This window comes from Pteropus vampyrus, unplaced genomic scaffold (genome assembly GCF_000151845.1).
Source record: "Pteropus vampyrus isolate Shadow unplaced genomic scaffold, Pvam_2.0 Scaffold62, whole genome shotgun sequence".
Lineage (NCBI taxonomy): Eukaryota > Metazoa > Chordata > Mammalia > Chiroptera > Pteropodidae > Pteropus > Pteropus vampyrus.
This window is the reverse complement of record NW_011888843.1, coordinates 3,800,903-3,816,860: the sequence shown is the minus strand read 5'-3', so window position 1 is coordinate 3,816,860 and position 15,958 is coordinate 3,800,903. Positions and strand designations below refer to the sequence as shown.

The 15,958-nt window shown below is 41.7% G+C and overlaps 1 protein-coding gene across 2 annotated transcripts in view; it reads left to right on the top strand.

Moving 5' to 3' along the window:
- The window catches only part of SEC11C (SEC11 homolog C, signal peptidase complex subunit), a 14,902-nt gene extending 1,916 nt beyond the window's left edge, over positions 1-12,986 (top strand). For both annotated transcript variants that reach the window (XM_011361081.2, XM_011361083.2), the window contains exons 2-6: positions 5,125-5,234; positions 8,222-8,371; positions 10,321-10,440; positions 12,118-12,175; positions 12,781-12,986. In XM_011361081.2, coding sequence (XP_011359383.1) covers positions 5,125-5,234; positions 8,222-8,371; positions 10,321-10,440; positions 12,118-12,175; positions 12,781-12,834 — 492 coding nt within the window. In that variant the 3' untranslated portion in view covers positions 12,835-12,986. The remainder of the gene's footprint in view (positions 1-5,124; positions 5,235-8,221; positions 8,372-10,320; positions 10,441-12,117; positions 12,176-12,780) is intronic.
- Positions 12,987-15,958: the final 2,972 nt, after the last annotated feature.

Sequence of the window (15,958 nt, the reverse complement as noted above, 5' to 3'; positions counted from 1 at the left end):
AGATTTCATTCTTTTTTTATGGCTGGGTAGTATTCCATTGTATATATGTACCACATCTTCTTTATCTAGTCATCTCTTGATGGACACTTAGGCTGCTTCCATATGTTGGCTGTTGTAAATAGCACTGCAGCGAACATAGGGTTGCACATATCTTTTCTAATTAGCATTTTCAATTTCTTCAGATAAATACCCAGAAGTGGAATTGCTGGGTCATAAGATTGTCCTAATTTTAATTTTTTGAGGAACCTTTATTTTGTTTTCCATAGCGGCTGCACCAGTTTGCAGTCCCACCAACAGTGCAGGAGGGTTCCCTTTTCTCCACATCCTCTCCAACACTTGTTTTTTGACTTTTTGATGATAGCCATTCTGACAGTTGTGAGGCGATATCTCACTGTGGTTTTAATTTGCATTTCTCTGATGATTAGTGATGTTGAGCATCTTTTCATATGTCTGTTGGCCATCTGTATGTCCTCTTTGGAGAAACGTCTATTCAGGTCCTCTGCCCATTTTTTAATTGGATTGTTTGGTTTTTTTGGTGTTGAGTTGTATGAGTTCTTTATAAATTTTGGATATTAACTCTTTATCAGATATAAGATTAGAGACTAGCTTCTTCCGTTCAGTAGGTTAACTTTTTGTTTCATGGATGGTTTCCTTTGCTGTGGTTTCCTTTGCTGTGCAAAAACTTTTTAGCTTTTTATAGTCACATTTGTCTCTTTTTTCTTTTGTTTCTCTTGCCCAAGGAGATACAAGAGAAAAAATGTTACTAAGAACAATGGCACAGAGTTTACTGCCTGTTTTCTTCTAGGAGTTTTATGGTTTCGGGTCTTACATTTTAAGTCTCTAACCCATTTTGAGTTGATTCTTATATTTAGGGTAAGATCATCCAGTTTTTTTGTATGTATCTGTCCAGTTTTCCCAACACTATTTATTGAATAGACTGTCTTTACCCCATTTTTTATTCTTTCTACACTTACTGTAGATTAAATGACCATATAGGCATGGATTATTCTGTTCCTAGTGGGAAGTTTTGATTGTCCTTGAAAATGACATCAATCCTTATGATTTGACATCATCCTGTTTCATTTGTCCAACTATTTTAAAGAGTGGGGTGCTGCCCATGGCAGGGCACAAGTTACTCCTTTGGGCATATGGCTTCAGTTCCCCTCCCCCCACCCCCCAAGTAGAATTTCAGACTAGTGCAGTAATGTGGTAAAGTTTGGTGACTTGAATTTCATGAACTGTGTTTAGAATCCGGTTGTTTCCAGGTGCTCATAGCCGATGAGCTCCTGGAAGTGTCTGTGATTAAGAGGAGTTGTGATGGTGATTATTATTAGCTTAAAAAAACGACAGCGAATGCCCTGAGCTTTGAAACTGTCCCCAAATAAATTCTCCAGGAAATAGAGCTTTATTTAAACATCTAGACTTATGGGACTGATTTACTGATGGTTAAAATCGCAGACTGTTGGAGAAGGCCTTCTGATGAATGTAACAATCCCTAAACCATTTTGCCTTTTGAAAGATCTATATATTCCCACTCCTAGTGAAAAGGCCTATCAATAGCTGTTGCATTGCCTATGTTTTGTTGGTCTTCTAATTAAAATTCAGAAGCTCAAAGCTGCTGCCTCCTGGTACTTTTTTAAAAAAAGCTTTATCCTTTTGCTTGTTTCTTTTTCTTTTTCCCTCCAAAATAGCATCCTGTGACACCTTGTCAGGCGTGCATGCTCCACCAATCCTGGAAATGGGTCCTCCTTTCTCTGCTGCCCCTGCTTACTATTAAGGCAAGAGTCACATGCAAACACAAGGGCTCTTTGTTTTCTCAGTGAGGAAGAGAGGAAGAAATACAGCTACTGGCATTTCTGCTGCGCTCAGCCAGAATATCTGGTCTCAAATGTTTCTTTAAAACCTTCAGACATTAGCTATTCATTTCATCTTTGGTTGACAGAGACTGAGGGTGGGCTTGCTTCTAAACTCTGCTGGGTTATTGAGTGCCACGCATACCAAGTTAGTGGGCAAAGAATAACAACAACAGAAGGCACCCATGAAACGTAATGGTCTAATTTTTAGATCCCAGTCAGCTTGTCAGTAGTTCAATCAGAATGTTTCTAGATTTCAGGATTTCAATCTTAGACGCAGATTGATAGGCCCCGTAAAAGTAGGGTGTTGGAAGTGTGATCTACGGTTTTGTGGTCAGCCCGATTGTTGGGTTTTTGTATCATTGGCCATTTCTTTAGCAAATAGATATCTTGCTCAAAGGACGTTTTTTTGAGGGATTGATTTTACTTCCCCTCGATGAATTTTTCAAGCATAAAAAATCATACTGGAAAATATATTCTCAGTTCTCAGTCTTTATTAGATAAATGGCAGGATTTTATCATGTACTTTTATCAGAGTGGAGCCTGATAGTTTGAAAACCTCTCTATAGATGACAGTCTCTGTTTAAAACCGTGGCTTGGGACTTTCCTAAACAGGTCTGTAATTCATAATGAAACGACGTTTATCAGATCCTTTAAGTCAGGCAGAGCAGGTGAACACTTTCTGCTTTAGATTGATGTGACTAAACCCAATTTTAGTTTAGAAGCGTATTTTAATGTATTATAGCCCAACACTTTATAGTGGCTTTGCTTTGTCCTCCAGTTCCTTTTTGCTCTCTGGGGATTTAATAATAGTTTCATAATTTGCTTTGACATCATAGCCAAAGAGTTTTTAAAAATGGTATGTAACTTTAATTTGAATCAACGTTTATTTTCTCGTTTTCCTTCATTATGTCAAAATATCATCACAGTTATTTTAATTCACTTTTTATATCCTCACTTTCAGTCATATCCTTCCAAATTACCTTGAATTACATAATTTCACATAGGTATAATATTAGCAGGAGACAGTTTTGAGTTCTGCTTTTCCTACCTTAGTATCACATCAGAATGTGGTTTCATGTTGTGTCACACTTCAAAATGACTGCTTTAATGGCCACATAATATTCTGTCAAATTGTACTTCTCTTAAACACTTTTTCCCCAGATTTTGGAATTAATCCATACTCAACATATCTTAAGCGTTTTGTCATGTCATTAAAAGTCTTTAAGCATCGTTTTAAATAGTGCAGTAATTTGCCATTATTTACTCAATCATCTCTCTATTGTTGCTCATTTATTTGCTTTCCCCTGTTATTAGAAATAAGACTGTGATAAATATCTTTGGGCCATAATTCCCTATCTGCCTTTATTTTAGGCTGAATTCCCAGAAGTAGGATTACTAGACGAAGAGTAACCTCTTGATACTAAATTGTTTTCTGAATGGTTATGTCAGCTTTCATCCCCACCACAATGCACCCTTGCCAAGCACTGTGTGTCAGCATCAAAAAAAAAAAAAAAAAAAAAAAATCCTTTAAATATTCTAGACCAAAAAAAGTGGGGGCCAGGAGAGTAGAGGCAGGATTTGGTTTGAACACTTTAAATATTTATTCACTGCTTTTATTTCTTCTCTGGGCAATTAATAGTTTTAAGCTTTTCTCTCTCTCTCTCTCTTTTTTTTTTTTTTTTGCTCCAAGATAGGCAACCAGGAAAGGAAACAAGATCAATAAAAGAGTAGAAGCTAGAAAACAGATGAAAGCGTGGTAACTGACAGCCAGAGAAAGCCGGAATCCTAAGCCAGCAGTGTGGGAAACTGAGGAATAACCCTTCCCATTTATGCTGCTGAGTCCTCAGAGACTCAAGTACTGGTAGTACCCATGTCTCTGGATCTGGGGGTAAAGGGTACTGGGGCTAAAATAAACTCGACTGGGTGAAAAAGCCGAGAAACAGGCCTCTAGCTGTCCTCCCCATATCCCTCAGCAGTCTTCCTCTCCCAAGTTGGGGTCTGGAAGTTTCTTCCCTGCAGGGGTAAATTCTTACTCCTGGAAGGTCCCTGAATAAGGACCGCCAGGCCTAGTGGAGGATGTGGATACTGTGCCAGGAGGGACCACGTGCTGATGATGGAGAGAGACAAGGGGAGGGTTGAGGTCCGGAGGAACAGGAGCCCCACTGCGTAGGTGAGCACGTATGCCACAGGACAGGCAGTGCGGTTGGGTCGAGGGGGTGATTGGGTTAGAGACATGAGGATCGAGCAGAGCCGGTTCAGTTCCAGGTATGCTGCAGAGAGTAGATGGTTCCGGTGAAGGGAGGAGGTCACTGGAGATGAGGAGGAATTGAGACGCCAGAGTGTTAGGCGGGCCATGCACACGGCTCTTCAGATCACCCAGGGCCATCAGGGGGGTTGCGAAGAGGAGCCTGAGTCAGGTACCGGAGTAGGGAGCGGTCTGAGGACAGTAAGGGCAGATGCCCCGAGGGGCTTATGTTTCTCATAGTACTAGGCACAGTAGACATTTGGGCCAACAGTTCAGCTACAGCTGGGCAGGGAGTTGTGACGTGGGCTGGTGGTGCTTTTGTCCTCAATCCTCGGGGGCTGGCTGGTGTGGCAGGCAGCTGTCAGCAAGGAGGAGCCTGTGCTTCAGCACGTGATGGAGGGAGGGATGAGGACCAGCCCTGTGGATCTTAACACAGTGGCCTAACGTGGGGCGAGGTCAGGTTAGAATTAGATATTGACTCATGTGGCCTTCCATTTATGGAAAACCTAAATATCCAGGAGTTTAAAGTTTTTGTTGACTTTTAGATGCAGAATGGCCTCATTGCTAAGTACTGAGGACTTTGAAGCCTCATCTGGGGCTGCTTTGGCTGAGGGGCTGAGGAGTGGGTCTTAGGTGACCCAGACTGCGTGTGCCAGGCGCTCGGGTCGGACTTGTGTGCTCCGCACCAGAGCTGAGGCCCTGGCGGTGCCACCTGCGTCGCTGGAGCCCTCGGGGTTGAGGTGCTGGGAGTCCCGGGGAGGTAGGCGGTGTGAGCGAGGCTCTACCGAGGTAGGTCCCACGGAATGAATGCTCTGGGTTTCCGCTCCCTTTTCTCTCCCTGAAGGAGAGACCTGTAGGGAGGGCTCATTCCCTGGACAGAAGTTGATGTACCACCTAGCTCTGTAGCATGAGAGTTAGTTCACATCATCACGGTTTGTCTTTTTAACCAGCACACCTCCAGCTCAGGGTTAACGCCTGTCCTGCTGCTGGTTTTCACTGTTGCTTTGGCCTTTTTCGTTCCAGCTCTATTACCAGGTTTTAAACTTTGCCATGATTGTGTCTTCTGCGCTCATGATCTGGAAAGGCTTGATCGTCCTCACTGGCAGCGAAAGCCCGATCGTCGTGGTGCTGAGGTAGGTCCCGCAGGCTGTCACACTGCTGCCCAGGGACGAGGAGCAGTGTTGCCTCGAGTGAAAGCCTGGGTGACAGGCAAGACTCAGTGTTTTCATTGGCTAAACTATTAAGAGTCTTCTTTTTTTATATCCGTTTTGAGAATATTTACTTTCTCTGGCTTTTGTTGAAAACCTTATCTTTTCTGACAGACATTTTAGAGCTTTTATCATGTTGGTGCTAATGCTCCAGTGCAATATATTTGCTTTTGTATTTTCATATTCGATTCCACGTAAAAAGGCAATTTAATAATATGGTATTAATGCATTATTTGCATACAAATTGACTTTTAAGCAGAGATAATTTAAAACTTTACTTGCTTTTCCTTGTACCACACAGGCAGGGGCTGCATATCCCCAGTGACTGGCACGGTGTCTAGTGTTTTTTCCAGCTTTTTCTGCAGTCCTGCTGCAGGTGGCTGTTCCCTTCTCCACACTATTACTCTTGTAAAGCACACACCTTTTATTTCAGAAAAGTTGGTATTTTAGTTAACTTCACGTAGTCGTAAAGTCATCCAAAAGGAAAAACTTAACCATCAATTTGAAAAGAAATCACTGTGTTTGGAGCCTGTTAAGTGTTTCAGGATGCTTTCTGCCCACAGGGTCTTAGATCATTGAGTCTTGCTGGGGTGGCAGTGGAGCCCCTCTGTTTTACAAGTGGCACAGTGGGCTGTAGCAGTGACCCGGGCAGGGTCACAGCTGGCCGGTGCAGCAGCCAAGGCCAGCATGGAGGGTCCTGGGCTCCCAAGCCAGTGCCCTTCCCTCCCCTGGGCCCTGCCGCCATGTCATGGCCTCAGCCATGGCCCTGCTTTGCCAGGCCACCCTTGTGTGGCTGGCCAAGGGCCACTTCTAGGCATACGGCATTTCCATAAAGTGTGGAGCCTGAGGAGAGCATTGTGGGGGGGATGGGGCGGAGCTCTGATTGGCCGGTGTTCACACTGTGCTCCAGGGGCGCCCTGGGGTCGGGTGGTAGGTTAGAGGGGAGAAGGAGACCAGGCTTACGGATTCTAGACATCTTAGCCTTGCTTCGGTCATGACCCTCCACTCCGATGTATCATGTTTTACTCTTGGTAAGATTTCATTGTAAGGACAGATTTTAAGGCTTAAAAAAACAAAAAGAACTTAAAAACCTGAAATTGAGATGGGCCCTCTCACTTAACAGATAGGGAACCTGTGACCCAGCGAGGCCAAGTCACTTGCACGTTACAGTCACTTGGCGGAGCCACAACGACTCTCCTTAAATCACACAGACACACTTGTACACAGAAGCTGTGCAATTGCAGTATGTAGGGATATTTTTTAAAGCATCTTTTACAATTCTAAAGCAGTTCGGTTTGTCATTGTGAACTGTTGGCATCATGAGAGATGTGCGAGTGACCTTGGGGATCCTTGACCTTGGAATCCCGGGCCCATGAGGAAAGCAAGTGCAGGCTGATGATTCGTGAGACATTGCAAGGAACTTCTCTCCTGCGGGACACGATATAGACCCGATGCTCGACTGTTGCGCACTCTTCCTGCTTCTGTGACTTGTCCAGGAGGTTTTTCTAGCCGCAGTTCTCAATTGTTATCACAGACTGCGATGGCTTTCTAGAAACATCTTCCCATTGTGCGTCTTCACGAATTTCGTTGAAAGAATAAAGGTGAAGCAATAGATGAAGGAATTACCTTAAGCATTTTAGCCGTTATTCTTTAAAAGACAACAGAGCCCTGAAACGATTGTTTTATTTTCAGAGGAAAACAGAATAAACTTACATGTCGAGGGACAAAAAAAACACCCGATTTGTTTTTACTCAGATGTTTTCTTTTTCTTACCCTTGTGGTCATTTCTGTTTTTTGCCCTTTCTACCTTTTTTATTCAGATTTCCTATTTTTGAATGCTAGATCTATTACTGTACTTACTGTCACTAGTTTCACTCAAAAATAAACACATCGGCAGGTACTTAGTGACAGGCCAGTCTCTGCCGCATGTCACCTTGCTACGTTCTGCATGTGCTTACAGGTTTAAGGCATGCCAGGGCCGGGAGGGACAGGGGGCCAACTTCTAGAGGTACCCCCACTGTGAACCCACATTTTGCTTTAAAGCTCCCCGTTTCTCTACTAGTCTGGTTCATTTTCTCCCTTCCTGCCCTCAACAAATTCACTCATCATTGGCTGCATAGCCCCTATTTAACCATATTTCTAGGTCTTATTTATTTTCTCATGCATTAAACAAAACATGAGCATATGGAAAATGAATTCTATTTTGATAATTTCAGCTTCCACTAGATTACAGTTGATTTTGAATCCAAGGATTTTTGGTGTGGGTTTAAACTGGTATCATGTAGGATTATTTATCGACCTCCACATCAGAAACAGTCAACATGGGTTAAAACGGGGCTTTCTATAGAATGTGGTCGAAAGGATGATGCCGCAGAAGCCAAAAGATGCGGGTTTGAATTTTGTCCCAACCCTCGGCTTGGCTGTCAGGTATTTCATCCTCCTGAGTGTCTTCATTTATTTGTTTCTCATTCCTTGAAAAAGTACATCTGTGTCTAGGTGCTTAGGACACACCATAAAATGGAAGAATTGCCCTTGAGTATCACCCAGCTTTCAGAGTCTCCAGTTCTGAATGAAATTAGTAATGTATTTGTAGATGTAGGACTTTTTTTTTAAGGCTACGCATTGGGAGAGTCCACTTTCTTCTTGGTTCTTTTTCTACCTAATACAAACTGCAGAGGGGCCCGCCGGTGCCCTCCTCCTCTCAGACCTCAAGCTAAGAAGACATCGTCACCTTTCACACTCACTATTATCACCTTGCACAGTCAGATGAAAACTGGGCTTGTTTAAAGCTTATAGATCTACTCTATACAAGTTGAAACTCTAACCCAAATGTTTATTATATTCTTTATGAATTGAAATGTTCACCTTGTGACCGCAGAGTAATTTGGATGTGCTTTTGTGTTTCTTTCTAGTGGCAGTATGGAGCCAGCCTTCCACAGGGGTGACCTTCTGTTCCTAACAAATTTCCGGGAAGACCCTATTAGAGCTGGTGAAATCGTTGTTTTTAAGGTCGAAGGACGAGACATTCCCATAGTTCACAGAGTAATCAAAGTTCATGAAAAGTAAAGAGGCTTTACTTCTTTTTGGTGTTATTTTGTAAAGTTTTGGTAGATTGTTTTAATGGTTAATTAGAAAGTGGCAAATGCACTGAATTGTTTTCCTAGTTCTGCCATTTACTAGTTGGGTGATTTTGGACCTGTTGCTTAACTCAGTCTATAAGATGGAGATGATAATACTTTACCCATAATAACTCACAGGTTGATGAGAATTTAATGAACTGACATACATTAAAGAACTTGAAGCATAGTTGCACAATGTTAAGTGGGATGCATTGTAGCATATTATTAGAAGGAGTCCCAAGGAAAATAAAATCCCATTGTAATTGAGGATGTGAGAATTATTTTGAAATGAGAATTATTTTCTGAAATGCAGAAAGCTACCTGTTTATGTCACTTTGGACCAAGAGGCATTCTCAACAGTAATATTAGCTTTGGATGGATAAACATTCCTTTCCCCAACTCATCCATGATTCAGTCATTGCACATCCTGCATCAGTTCTCCACACCGCTCCCCCCCCCGCCCCCACAAATGGCCTTTCCTTTCCTTTAAATGCCATTGATGACTTATTAAGACACTTTTTGAGAACCAGAAACAGTTACTTCTAGCTCATATATATATATTGAGTTCCCATGAGAGAATATAGCCACATGATTAGTGAAAATGTTACATTTTATGTACTCGGTTATTCATTTACCTTTATGCAGCTTAGTGTAGCATCTTTACCTGCATGAATTCTGGAATTAAATCTAGGTATGTATATTTGTGTTATTAATGGAGGATTTCTCATCCCGTGTGTGTGTGTGTGTGCATGTGCCATAACTATTAGTGCATTTCCGGTATTTAGATTCCCATTCCATTCACTGCTTTTGAGGTGTTCCCCAAAGATGTTGGTACTTAAAACATTCACTTCATTTTACTCTAAACATCAGAATGGCCCTGTTTCAGTTTGTGTTAATACACTGGTACTGCACTAATGTTACTTGGTGTCTACTTGTTAACTTCTTGATGAAGAAATATGCTTAGTCATGATGTGACACAGCACTCTCACCTGGCTTAAAAATAATTTCTAAAGATGAGAAATTGTTCAAAGTTGAGGAAATAATGAGGACTTGCTGTAATTCGCATGAATTGTGAGAGACTGCCTGGATTTTTATCCTCTTGATTTCCTTTATAACCATGGCTGCAAATCAGCTTGCTCCTTTGGCACAGTTTCAGATCTCTGTGGTCTTTTAAGCTCTTGTCAGATTATAATAGTGCAATTTTTCATTTGTCTTATTTGTCTTATTGAAAGAAGACCCTCTTTAAACCTCTATAATGCTGCAATATTGTGTTCTAGTGTCAAGACTTATGTAAGCACCAGTTTAGTATGTTTAAAATGACTCCCAGGTGTCTCTTTAACACTGGTTTTATGCCATTTGTGATTCCTGTTTCTTTGCAAACTGGATTTTACACCACTTTGCTCAGTGGTGAAGGAAATAATGCATTAACACTCTGCATTTGGCAAGGAAAAGTAAGTTTGAGGAGGGCTCTGAGCACACTTGCATTCGATTTACCTTATTCTCAAATCTGTGTGATCTGGGACCAAACTCATGTCTAGAATGAAGAGGAATATAATCCACGTTAACAAGTTGGTCCACGAGGACTAAGAAAGAGTGAAAACAGTTGCTGGAAGCTTATCATTGCCGTTCTGGTGCCCTTGTGCTTTGCTCTGCTTTCTGGTTGTCAGGGTAACTTGAGCGTTTAGGATTTAAGTCTATAAAATTGTCATTAGATTTGTGCTTTAGTTGAATGGTTATCTGTAAGCAGTCATCTTAGACCAAGAAGGATCAGGTTATTTTTAACTGCTTTTCTAAATGCCTATATCAGGCTATAAAGTGTTGAGTGAACTAATATTTTTCTAATGATGCTGTGCTGAAAATAATTTTTGAAAGGACATTATTTTGCTTTCCAGAGATAATGGAGACATCAAATTTCTGACTAAAGGAGATAATAATGAAGTTGACGATAGAGGCTTGTACAAAGAAGGCCAGAACTGGCTCGAAAAGAAGGACGTGGTGGGAAGAGCCAGAGGGTGAGAATTAACTTTTAAGTTATATAGAAGAGTCAGAAACTAGAAAAATACTTAGAAACAAAGAAATTAAATGTTCAGGCTAATAGAATCATTGATTATAAATATTATACATCAGGAGAGTTATAATTAGTTCTAGTTTATATTGTGATGACTAAATAAAACTCATAACTAAAGACCTGAAACCTAAAACCGAATGTAAGTATAGTATATATATATCATGAGTTTAATTCTATTTTTGAAAAAAATCCTCACCTAGAGATTAGTCATTTGTGGATTTTAAATAACAATTACAAGAAAGTATCTCAGAGACAGCACACTGTTAACACTTTGGTGAATGGTCTAGCTCGTCTCTGTACCTGTATGGATATGTGTATGCATATATAATATATAATTTTACATAGAATTTAATCTGTTTTTACCCAACAGGAAGTTGGAGATAGCTTTCTGTGTCAAAGCTACATCTGTATCTTTTTAAATGGCTACAGACTGTTCCCCTGAGAATCATGACTTATTTATCTATTCCTCTTTTGGTAGATATTTAGATGATGTCTAAATATCATCATTTTTCACTGTTAAAAAAACAGTTCTGTGATAAATCTTATATTTATCTTTGCATGATTATTCCAGCAATGAGTCCTGCTTCTGAGTGACACAGCAGAGAGTATATCCTCTTATTAAAAAAAAAAAAAAAAAGGCAGTTCTTCGTCTTGGTGACCCTTTTTGTGTTTAACCATTATTAGAAATGTCTGTTTTATCTTATCTAAACCCCACCAGCTGTGTAAGGCTGGAGAACACTGGTTACCACGTGCTGAGATTCAGCTCATTCATCAGATTGTGGTTCAGGGCCTCTTTCTACCCCTTTTCGCCTCTGCTCACCTTTTAACCATTTTTACTCTGTTGCATTTCCACTTGAATATCTGTGGGGAGATGAGAGAGACTGCCAGCGGGTCAGTGCTGTGTTTTCAGACACTCTGCTGATAGGCTTTGTATAAGCAGGAGGTTGAAGCTACTGATTTAAATAAGACCGAAGGGGACTAAGGGTGTGTTCCCTCAGACTGCCTACATGTTGACATTAATTTTGTCAGTGTGATCGTCAGTTAGCCTGTGCTTTGAACCTTCTCTCTCTGGGATCATAATCGTGTTTCGGTATAAGTTAGGGGATTCACATTTGTTCTCATAGCCCAAAACACTCGTTCGTTACATCTGAAAAGCACTGTGAAATGAAAACGCCGATGATTCTGCCCATTACAGACTGAGTATCCGTGTACTTTAGATGCCTTCTCTAATAGCAATTTTTAGATAGGCTATCTGAATCTTACTTCTCTGCTAAAAAATGAAAAAACCGGATTGACGAAAGTTGCCCATTCCATTTTTACAAGTGGCTCAACTATTTATTATAATTCTGTTATGGTGAATGCAGCAAGCGAAGACAAGTAGCGCCTCTAACTGCAGTCACGTGTCTACTTAAAAACTATCCTGGCTATTAGCGCTGATGCTTTTTACTATGAAAAAGGAAGCCTTAGAGATAGGAGCGACGATGGCGCTGACAGCCCGTCACTGGCATGCCTTCCCGAGGGAGATTTGTTTCCTAAGGCCGATTTACAGTGTTTTCAAAGGTTGCTATCGTCATATTGTAAATAATTTTTATATTTCTGGCTTTTTTGTCGCACATTTTAGGTTTTTGCCGTATGTTGGTATGGTCACCATAATAATGAATGACTATCCCAAATTCAAGGTAGGAATTTATGTGTGTGTTTGTCTTTTTCAAAAAAATATTGGAGCTTTTACGTGCACAACTATAAAGATGCAGTTTGTTTAAGATGTTTTGCTAGTTCTTTTTTCTTCAGACTATTTGTAGTTAACTACAAATTAACAATTATTCTAATTATTGACATTAATTATTTAAAATAGCTACTTTCACCTTTTATGGTCATAGCGTGTTCTAAAATGGCACCTATGCGTTTGTTGCTTTTTGTTCTAGAAATCTTTAAACGTGAAAAAAGTAGGACAATAAACTCATTAACGCCTATCTCCCCACTTGAATAAAAATGGTATCTATTTTTTTAAAATCACTTGAAAAACAATAGGAAACCTACTCAGGAATGAGCAATGCATTAGCTGTGTGTGTTGGGTGTTTGAGCCTTCCTCCATCAATATATTTTTGGGTTTTTAACCACGATGTGGCATTGAACAGCTAATTTGGAGAACAAGGCATGGGGGAAGAGGTCACCTTTTGATTCTGTCCTCAGTACAGCAGTGAACAGACTTCATCTGAGCACATTTACAAACCAAATTCATTTCTAGACCTCACAGTAATTTTCCATTGTGTTTTCTTTACAGTATGCTCTTTTGGCTGTAATGGGTGCATATGTATTACTAAAACGTGAATCCTAAAATGAGAAGCAGTTCCTGGGACCAGATTGAAATGAATTCTATTGAAAAAGAGAAAAACTAATATATTTGAAATGTTCTACTTTCTGTATAAAGGGAAGCAATCCAGAGACGTTCGTGTCTTGTCCAAATAAATGATTCATCCGTAAAGATTATTTTCTTTTGTGGGCTCTGATTTGAATCTGCTCCGTCTATCTGCCACACGTGGTAGTCGTTCTAAACCGAGTGAGGGTCTGCACCGGCTCAGGAATCGGGCAGGCCACTTCTGGGCCTGCTGGGGGGACAACGTGTGGTTCCTCAGGACGGAGTTGCGATGTCTGAGTCTCAAAAATAGAATTCTCTGCGTAACATGGTGACATTTCTGGGGGAAACAAACAGGCCCTTGAAAGAGGAAGGTTTCTTATTTATTAAGACCATTAATAAAGCCGAAACCTTTTTAGAGAAAGGGTGTAATCTGCTTTGTTTTTGTGGTTTGTGGTTTGGCTAAATTATTTGAAAAAATATTTAAGTTGTGAAAACAGTGCACACTCCTTTGAAAACTTGCAAAAAGTGCAGAAGGGTCAAGTGGGCATGTCTCTTTCCTCAGTTTCCTGGGATGTCCATGTTTTAGTGTAGTCATTTACGTCATATGCAGTCCTGCACGTAAAGCAGCCCTTCATTAAATACTTATCAGGCACTTACGTTCCAGCCGCTGTCCCAGGTGCTGGGGATACAACGTCCCAGGCCGGATGGAGTTTGATCCCAAGTGGGAAGAACAGATAATAAACCGACACGTGTTTCAGCAGTGACAGTTGCTATGAGGAAAGATAAAATGGGGTAAGCTGATAGAGGCTGAAAGAGGATACCGCTTTTCATCGGGGGGGTCAGGGGAGACCTCTGAGGGGGTGACATGAAGGAGAGGTAGGAGACGAGAGGGAAGGAGACGTGTAAGTCTCGGGGGAGAGCATTGCAGCGAACACGAGGCCCCCGCGGAAGGGAATGCTCTTCTCGAGCTTAGGGAGCGCGCAGAGCACCTGGCTGCTGTCAACCTGGGCTCTGACCCAGGTGTTGACGGGGGGCGGCTGAGAGGTGCATTCCCAGCACGCCCAGAGGTGCCGGTGCTGCTGGGGCCTGGACCACGCTGCGTAGCAAAGCGTTAGAGAAACAGGAGACCAGTGATGTTTTTAAATATTCTCTTCAGTTTTACAAAAATGTTCTCATCACCGGACAATATGATGGTGACATCCTTTCAGTCCGAACTTTCAAATCTACCTCATGCTTTTAGGTCTGTTGAATCCTGATCTAAGAATTTAAAATCCCTAAAAGTCACTTAACCACCGATGGGCCTTGAGCAAGTTACTTAACTTTTCTCGGCGTCAAATGGAGGGTAAGGATGGCATTTACCAACCTGGTTGTCCTGAGTAATGATAATTCACTGAATGCTCTTAGCACAGTGCTTCACCCATACACAATACGCAGTACGCACACTGCAAGCGTCACGCACTGTTGTGTGTGTCTTCCGTTAGTGCAAACCTGTGCCTCCTTACACACCTGTGCAGCTGCTTTCCAAGTGAGCTCCTGGTTTGGTAAGGATCAGCGGGAGTGATCGGCGGGGGGGCCGCTTGCCCTGTAATCCTTTATCTCCACTAAAATAGGCTATTGCAACAATAATGGCCCTCATCCTGGTGAAATCAGCAAAATTGAAAGAAAAAAAATTTACAGGATACTTTCTGAAAATGTTATTCTCGTCCCTTTTAATAAACAATAAAAATAGATTTTTCTTTCCTTAACTAAAAATGGAATTTAAAAATGTTGAGGCAAAACTATCATCTTCCTGAAGTTCTATAGTTGGTCAATACAGACTTCTAAGAAGCGCTTACCATAGCTAAGCTTTTCGGTAATTCTTGGAAGATGCCCAATATTCTGAAATAAACTTCACAGAGACCCCTAAGAACCTTAAGGTAACTCAGCCAGTGCCACTTAACTGTGGCTAGTTAGAAAGCACATTCTCTTTTGGCCTCTCAGATGCTATTGGTCCTTATAAAATAGATGATGGGCGTTAATACTGGGTTGAGGGTTGTTTTTTTTTTTATCTGGGGGTCTCAGTTGCAGCCTCAATGTCTGGAACACATCGACAAGAGTCAGGCCTGTATCTGAGGAGATGAAGTCAGCGCTACAACATCCAAGTCGCTTGCAGTTTCTCCGTCAGGTGGGCGCTCCTGCTGGGAGCCTTCATGTACTCCCGTGACATCACTCACCGCTTTTCCACTTCACGACAGCTTCAGCATCAGTGGACACGGGCCAGACAAGTAATACCCACTGAGGAGGGAGAGGACAGAGTGTGAGAACACTGCAGGGGTGTCAAGGCGCCTCCTGGTGTAGGGACGGCCAACCCAAGTTTCAGCCCACAAAGTCCTCACAGTATCACGAAGACGTTCAATGGTGTTTGCTATACTGTGTTTCAGATTGATTTAGGTTTCCATCAAAAATGAGGGTTTCTACTACGGGGATAAGCTTTGGTGTTTTTCTGTTTGTTCGTTTGCTTTTTAAGTTTTTAGTTTTTAGGTTTTTTTTAACAAAAGGTTAGTGGCAGGACCTCTGATTTTCCAACCCCCAGGCCTTAGTGCTACTCTTTCCCCTTTGATGATGGATATGTCGGTGTGACGCAAATACTGGACAAAACACAGCTCCACGTGTGTGTGTGAAGGCACGCACGCACACATAAACACTGCAACAGCCGGACTGTGGGCTCCAAACTGCTCCTCTATGAAAACGTTGGATTTGCCACTGTCCCCAGCAAGACTGGGCAAATGAAACCTTCTTGTGAAGTGAAGGGAGTCTGTCTGTTTTGAACAAGCAAGGTATGAGAACCTTTAAATTAGGGGCGGCGAGCCTGGGCATCCGCACTTTAAAAAACTCCCCAGGTGACTCATGCAGCCAGAGTCCAGAACCACCGAGAAACATTTATACGAATTAGTTGAGAGTCAATGTGATTAGGATGCTCGATTGTTCATAGTTTCCTTCTCGTTTTCATGAAATCATTTTCAGATTGTACGACAGGAAAAAACCAGAAACACGCCACGTTTCTGCACCACCCTTCTGCCACCAGTTCCCACACCAGACAGATGCTCGAGCACCTACCTCATCA